General features: G+C 43.4%; 1 protein-coding gene across 1 annotated transcript in view; it reads left to right on the forward strand.

Moving 5' to 3' along the window:
- The first annotated feature begins 423 nt into the window (after positions 1 to 423).
- Positions 424 to 7,340, forward strand: part of LOC111970945 (protein kinase X-linked) — a 22,097-nt gene continuing 15,180 nt past the window's right edge. Inside the window, exons 1-2 of the mRNA XM_023997715.2 lie at positions 424 to 1,191; positions 5,787 to 5,955. Coding sequence (XP_023853483.1) covers positions 1,029 to 1,191; positions 5,787 to 5,955 — 332 coding nt within the window. The 5' untranslated portion in view covers positions 424 to 1,028. The remainder of the gene's footprint in view (positions 1,192 to 5,786; positions 5,956 to 7,340) is intronic.

Genomic DNA, 7,340 nt, shown 5'->3' on the forward strand with positions numbered 1-7,340 from the left:
TCCACCAGTCTCTCTCCACACCCCAGCATCTCATCCCCACCCTCCCCACCACAGCCCATGAGTAAATAATACACACCCCATTACTCAGAGCTTTCAGGTTTTACTGTATCAAGGGTTTACAGAGAGAGAGTTCAGTCTGCTATCTTAAATCTTGCCATTTGATATTAGGCTACATTTAGCTGGTGCTGTGTACTGGTACTCTTTGCTGTCTGTATCAATTTAATCTCACAGTGGAAAGCAGACCGTGTTTCATTTGATTGGCATGTCTTCAAACTGTACATGTGGAAAGAACAGTTACGGCTGTTTTCGAGCTGTCTGTCAAACGGGTCTCCGCCCCTTTAATCATACCATTGGTCAATATGCACATGGGGTGTTTTACTCATTGGTCGTTTTTTGTCAACACAAAGCATTCCCCACCTCTCCTTTGCCCTGTATGTGTGCTGTTGAACTGGGTGAGGTTCTACTTGTGAACGAAGCGGAGAAGTAAATAATTTAAATGTCTCAAATATCTTTCTTGCTAGCCAACTAGCTTCCTATGACGGAAGTTAAACTACTGAGATAACTCGAGACCCCCTAGCTACTCAAGCGGCGGCTCGTGCGTAAATGGGCAGTATGCGTTTGTAGTTTGACATTAGCTAGCTATAGTAGCGTTGGCCATTCATTCAGTCGCTAGCGGTGGGATGGTTTTCTTTTGTGTCAGCTATATATTGCTAGCTACTCTGTTTGCTATGGCTAGCTAGCTTCTGCATTTGACAGCAGTGACCGCTCGAGATACATCATGCGATTCCGCAAGGATACGATCGTCACCTGTTTTCTAGCTATCAAGACAATATGCTCGCTTGTCCAAGGGAAATAACAAAATTTAATTTAAAACCATAGTTGGTATTAGGGAATAAGGCGGACACTGATCTTGAGAATTGGCTACTGTAAGCCGTCATTGGCTATCTATCCTCGGCGAAACCGGTTTGGTAGCTAACTAGCTGGCTAAAGTGATTGCTAGCATAGCTACATTTGGATGCATACGGAAAATGGCATCAAAGGCAAAGGTTGGGATAATTAATGAAAGCAACTCCATTCATGAGAGTGCCAAGACCTGCGCGAGCAGTCCCATGTTATTGGCCGGAGCAGCATCGTTAACGTTGAACAACAGGACATACTCACTCGATGACCTGGACACCATTGCCACAGTTGGTAAGTTTAGGCAGCAAGCCAGTATGTTGCAGTACACACACTGGTGAAACTGGTCTGTCTATCACAGGGCTTCTCACACTATCCTGCCTATCAACTAGGCTATATAGGGCATAGGCTACTACTACTGGTACATGTTTGGCTCGTGCACAACAGCACAAGCAATGAAAGCCAAGGCGACTATGTGATCAGCCATTTCATGGGATATGAGATCATGACATGGTGATGTGCTGAACATGAAACATCATTCAACTCTTGAGTCAGAAGATAGCTGTCATGACTCTGTTCGGTCTGCTACTTAATCTGTCAGCTGGATGGGGACAAGGACGTTCTCCATTTCAGTCAAGCCCACCCATAGGTTTAAAGTCCACTCTGTTCCCAATCATTGAGGAATTCGTCATCCCACACAGTTGCTGGGATGGTCAACATTTTCTTGACATGACAGTAGGGGAAATATCTGTGTACATCTCAGGGATCAAGCAGGAGAAATGGCCGCATTGCATACATGAAATAACCATCTTGAGAAGTGAAAGCTTAATGGAGGAAACGTTTACTTCCCTCATTATCAGACTTTTGCAACATTGAAACCCTTTCGACTAGTTCAGAGAGGATGAGTATATATTATTTGTTAAAAAAAATAAAAAAAAGGAAATGGCTATATTAGTAAGGTGAGGTGTCAGATGTTCCTGTTATTGTGAGCAGTGCCCTGTGAATGTCAAAGGAATGTCAAAGTTTGTGTTTGGCTCTGCTCACTTGTATGGGCATGTAAAGTCCTTTCACTGCGTGGGTAATGTGTCAGCAGGCTCAGCTGTTGAACAGTGTTTTTTTTTCACATGGGTGGAGTCCTCTGTGGTGAGTCTAATGTCAGAAGCCAAGAATGTTAAACAACATGCACTACTTCAAGACTGAACACAGGCTACTGATCACGAAAACCACYTCATATTTTACAGCGCTCTCATATTTGATTCATGACAAGGAGGACACTTAGCTAATAGAGAATTCCCATCATTCTAAGCCCACGCGATCAGGGCAAAGATGAAGCTTATAGACCGAAGATAAAATCATCCAATTTGCAAAACCTTTTGGTAGATGATGATGAGAGGGATTTACTTCTTATGACAAATCAGTTACATGTCTTGAGGACGGCTTTTGTCTAATGGTCATTGAAATAATGAGGCCCCGTGCTCTCACGTGACATTCGAAGCTTACAGGCATTACAGGCATTTTGCCCATCTTTCATGCATAGGAAACATTTTTTGGTGATGAGGCAAAAATGGTGGGGCCTAAGCCTACATCAAGATACGTGGCCACTGGCCAAGTGCATTGAGTAGCATCAACAAGCTAGGCTCTTATCAGTCCATGTCTGGCCTTGTTCCATCAAATATGTAGTGCCAGTCAAATCAACTCAAAACACAGGCCTATCTATTTCTGCTCCCACAAAATTAGAACAAGAAGCATTCTGTATTCTATTCAAATGCATGTAGGCTAGCATCCAGCGAACCAAGAATCTGACAAAATAGCACACCTTGAGTGTCGCAGTGAAAACAGGTGTCACTGTTTCTCACTCTAATTGATTCAGTTCAGTTGTGGAGCAGAAATAGGTCAGTCATTTCCCCTTCACTTTTCCAAGTTAGCTAGACCTCTGGTTTGTTTCCATGCAAAATACCTCACATTGGTGTTGAGAGAAACATCCATTTTGTGCCATTTATTACCATATAGCCTAGCTGTTTTTATTTTTTGGRGAAACACTATTCAGTATTCAATACATCATGCAAGTATTCAGCGCAGTATTTGGTGCATATCCCGTTGCTTCAGGCATTGCTGTATTGGAGAGAAAAGGACAAACTAGGCTTGACCCACTTGCAGGGAAAAACCTATGTCACATTACCAAATTAAATCACGGGACATTTCTGGTGGTAATCACTCAATATGGAGAAAATAGTATATACAGTTGAAGTCAGAAGTTTACATACACCGAAGTGCCTTTAAACAGCTTGGTAAATTTCAGAAAATTATGTCATGGCTTTAGAAGCTTCTGATAGTCTAATTGACATCATTTGAGTATATTGGAGGTCTACCTGTAGATGTATTTCAAGGCCTACCTTCAAACTCAGTGCCTCTTTGCTTGACATCATGGGAAAATCAAAAGAAATCAGCCAAGACCTCAGAAMAAAAATTGTAGACCTCCACAAGTCTGGTTCATCCTTGGGAGCAGTTTCCAAACGCCTGAAGGTACCACGTTCATCTGTACAAACAATAGTACGCAAGTATAAACACCATGGTACCACGCAGCCATCATACCGCTCAGAAAGGGTTCTGTCTCACAACAGCAAAGGACCTTGTGAAGATGCTGGAGGAAACGGGTACAAAAGTATCAATATCCACAGTAAAATGAGTCCTATATCGACATAACCTGAAAGGCCGCTCAGCAAGGAAGAAGCCACTGCTCCAAAACCGCCATAAAAAAGCCAGACTACGGTTTGCAACTGCACATGGGGACAAAGATTGTACTATTTGGAGAAATGTCTGATGAAACAAAAATAGAACTGTTTGGCCATAATGACCATCGTTATATTTGGAGTAAAAAGGGGCAGGCTTGCAAGCTGAAGAACACCATCCCAACCGTGAAGCACAGGGTTGGCAGCATCATGTTGTGGGGGTGCTTTGTTGCAGGAGGGACTGGTACACTTCACAAAATAGATGGCATCATGACTAAGGAAAATTATGTCGATATATTGAAGCAACATCTCAAGACATCAGACAGGAAGTTAAAGCTTGGTTGCAAATGGGTCTTCCGAGTGGACAATAACCCCAAGCATACTTCCAAAGTTGTGGGGAAATGGCTTAAGGACAACAAAGTCAAGGTATTGGAGTGGCCATCACAAAGCCCTGACCTCAATTCCATAGAACATTTGTGGGCAGAACTGAAAAAGTGTGTGCGAGCAAGGAGGCCTACAAACCTGACTCAGTTACACCAGCTCTSTCAGGAGGAATGGGCCAAAATTCACCCAACTTATTGTGGGAAGGCTACCTGAAACGTTTGACCCAAGTTAAACAATTTTAAAGGCAATGCTACCAAATGCTAATTGACTGTATGTAAACTTCTGACCCACTGGGAATGTGATGAAAGAAATTAAAGCTGAAATAAATCATTCTCTCTACTATTATTCTGACATTTCACAATCTTAAAATAAAGTGGTGATCCTAACTGATGTAARACAGGTAATTTTTACTAGGATTAAATGTCAGGAATTGTGAAAAAAAAACTGTGTTTAAATGTATTTGGCTAAGGTGTATGTAAACTTCCGACTTCAACTGTTCATGCACACATCTAAAAATGCAACAGAAGCTACAAAATCAGCAGAAGAAAAATGTCAGTTTGCTGCGTCCACAAGAAGATTAAGCTACTTGAGGGAGCAACGAACGGTGATTGGAAAAGGACATTACCATATGTCTTTACTGTGCCGACAGGTACTAGTCCTAACCTCCCTAGACGGTTGGCTTCTGCAGCAGATTCCTTCTGAATACAAACAAAATATTAATTGAGCTGTTGCCTAAAGACTACACACATGTCATTATTAGCTCACTTCTATTGAGCAAGGTGCTCACTATGTTTGCCAAAAGATTTTCTCTTGCTGTTTTTCGTGCTTTAGTAGTGTATGCCTAAAGCCTGCTTGTTGGGAATCTCGAGATAAGTAGTACTAGGCCCACTAGGAGAGGACAAACATCCGTAGAATATCCATCTGATTGTGCTTACTTTACAAGAACATATCTGCCTTGAGGCGCAATATTACACCAGCAATGTATTCAGGTATAGTAGTACAGTTGCGCTCAGAGTCAAACCTGACAGTTATCTAACCTCTGTCTTATGATATGATGAAGAAGACAAAGAAAGGGTTTGGGCTTTGTTTGCTTGCTCCTATTAGATTACTATGGAGACTGAGAACAGGGAAGGACAAAGAATCCTTGTATGAGGTAAGCCCAAACGTGCTAGAAGCCAACATTCCATGACTTTATCGGGGATTGTGAGTCCATCTCTCTGTTTTCTCTGTTTGTCTACACCCTCTCTCCTTACTCACAGTGAAATATGACTAGACATGGGGTGTTATTTTGTACTCCTCTTGACCTGGGGTTGGGAATAGAGAAACAATCTGAATTGTTGACCGGAATAATGAGCTCAGTCTTGTGAAAGAGTGAGACGACAACTCAAGGAATCTTGGACGGTTCTTCCAGGTTCAACCTCTTTAATTGATGGAAGGGTGGAAGACATGTCGGGCATAATTGAATGTCCCAAAAAAATATGTCATTCTGATTTCATGAAATTACTTGATCCAGAGATCTATTCCTGATTATCAAATGTTATTTGTTACATATGCCGAATACAAGAGGTGTAGACCTTAGAGTGAATGCTTACTTACAAGCCCTTAACCAACAATGCAGTATTAAGAAAAATAAGTGTGAAGTAAAAAATAATGGTGGTTGATTTGTTGCAGAAATAATCTGAATTAAATGTTGCTCTATGCCCTTTGGGGAGGGGGGGGGGTGAGAGAGAATTTAACGCCTTGTCTAATGACTGTTCCTCTCTCTCCTTGCTTCAGGCACAGGGACCTTTGGCAGGGTGTTCCTGGTGAAAGACAAGAAGAGCAGGGCGTTCTACGCTCTGAAGGCTATGAAGATCCCCGACGTGATCCGGCTGAAGCAGGAGCAGCACGTCCACAACGAGAAGGAAGTCCTGACTGAAGTCAACCACCCCTTCCTCATCAGACTGTGAGTGTCTGATCACCTCAACGACACATAACGTAACCAAACATAGCCTAACATGGCTGTCATAACATAAAGAGAAGCCGGCTCTCACAGAACCTGTTAGTTTTTTCTTTAAGAAGCCCTCCTGTTCTCCTCATTACCTGTATTAACTGCACTGTTTGAACTCTTTACCTATATAAAACACACCTGTCCACACACTCAATCAACAGACTCCAACTCCCAGAATGGCCAAACCAGAGAGCTGTGTAAGGACACAGGGATAAAATTGTAGACCTGCACAGGGCTGGGATGGGCTACAGGACAATAGACAAGCAGCTTGGTGAGAAGCAACAACTGTTGGCGCAATTATTAGAAATGGAAGAGTTCAAGATGACGGTCAATCACCCTCGGTCGGGCTCCATGCAAGATCTCACCTCGTGGGGCATCAATGATCATGAGGAAGGTGAGGATCAGCCCAGAACTACACGGCAGGACTGGTCAATGACTTGAAGAGAGCTGGGACCACAGTCTCAAAGAAAACCATTAGTAACACACTACGCCGTCTTGGATAAAATCCTGCAGGCACGAGCCCGCGTGCTCAGCCAACGCATGTCCAGGCCCGTCTGAACTTTGCCAATGACCATCTGGATGATCCAAGAGGAATGGGAAGTCATGTGCTGATGAGACAAAAATAAAGCTTTTTGGTCTAAACTCCACTCGCCGTGAGTTGGAAGGGGGAAAAGGAAGGATGAGTAAGCACCCCAAGAACACATCCCACGCGTGAAGCATGGAAGGGAACATGCATTGCTTTGGGGAATGGCTTTCTGCAAAGGGACAGTGGACGACTGCACACCGTTTGAGGGAGGGGATGGAGTGGGCCGAATGTGAGCGCGAGATGTCTTGGCCACAACTCCCTTCCCGTCAGTAAGAGCATGACGATGGGGGGCGCTGGGAGGGTCTCCAGCGACGACAGACGACCGAAACAAGCCGAGAACGAGCGCAGGGCATACTAGGCGTGAGCTCGCGGAAGAGCCAGCTCGAAGGATTTGGGAGTGGCCTAGGGCCAGTCTCCAACCTTGAACCCAATAGAAAATCTTGGAGCTGAAGGTCGTATTGCCCGCGACAGCCCGAAACCGAAGAGGATCTGGAGAAGGTCTGTATGGAGAGTGGGCCAAAATTCCCTGTTGCAGTGTTTGCAAACCCTGGTCCAAGAACTACAAGTGAAACGTATGATCTCTGTATAATTGCAACAAAGGTTTCTGTACTAAATATTAAGTTCTGCTTTTTCTGATGTATCAAGATACTTATGTCAGGCAAAAAAAAAATGCAAAATGTACTTAAAAATCATACAATGTGATTTTCCTGGATTTTTGTTTTAGATCTCGGTCTGCTCACAGTTGAAGTGTACA

This window comes from Salvelinus sp. IW2-2015, linkage group LG12 (assembly GCF_002910315.2).
Source record: "Salvelinus sp. IW2-2015 linkage group LG12, ASM291031v2, whole genome shotgun sequence".
Classification (NCBI taxonomy): Eukaryota; Metazoa; Chordata; class Actinopteri; order Salmoniformes; family Salmonidae; genus Salvelinus; species Salvelinus sp. IW2-2015.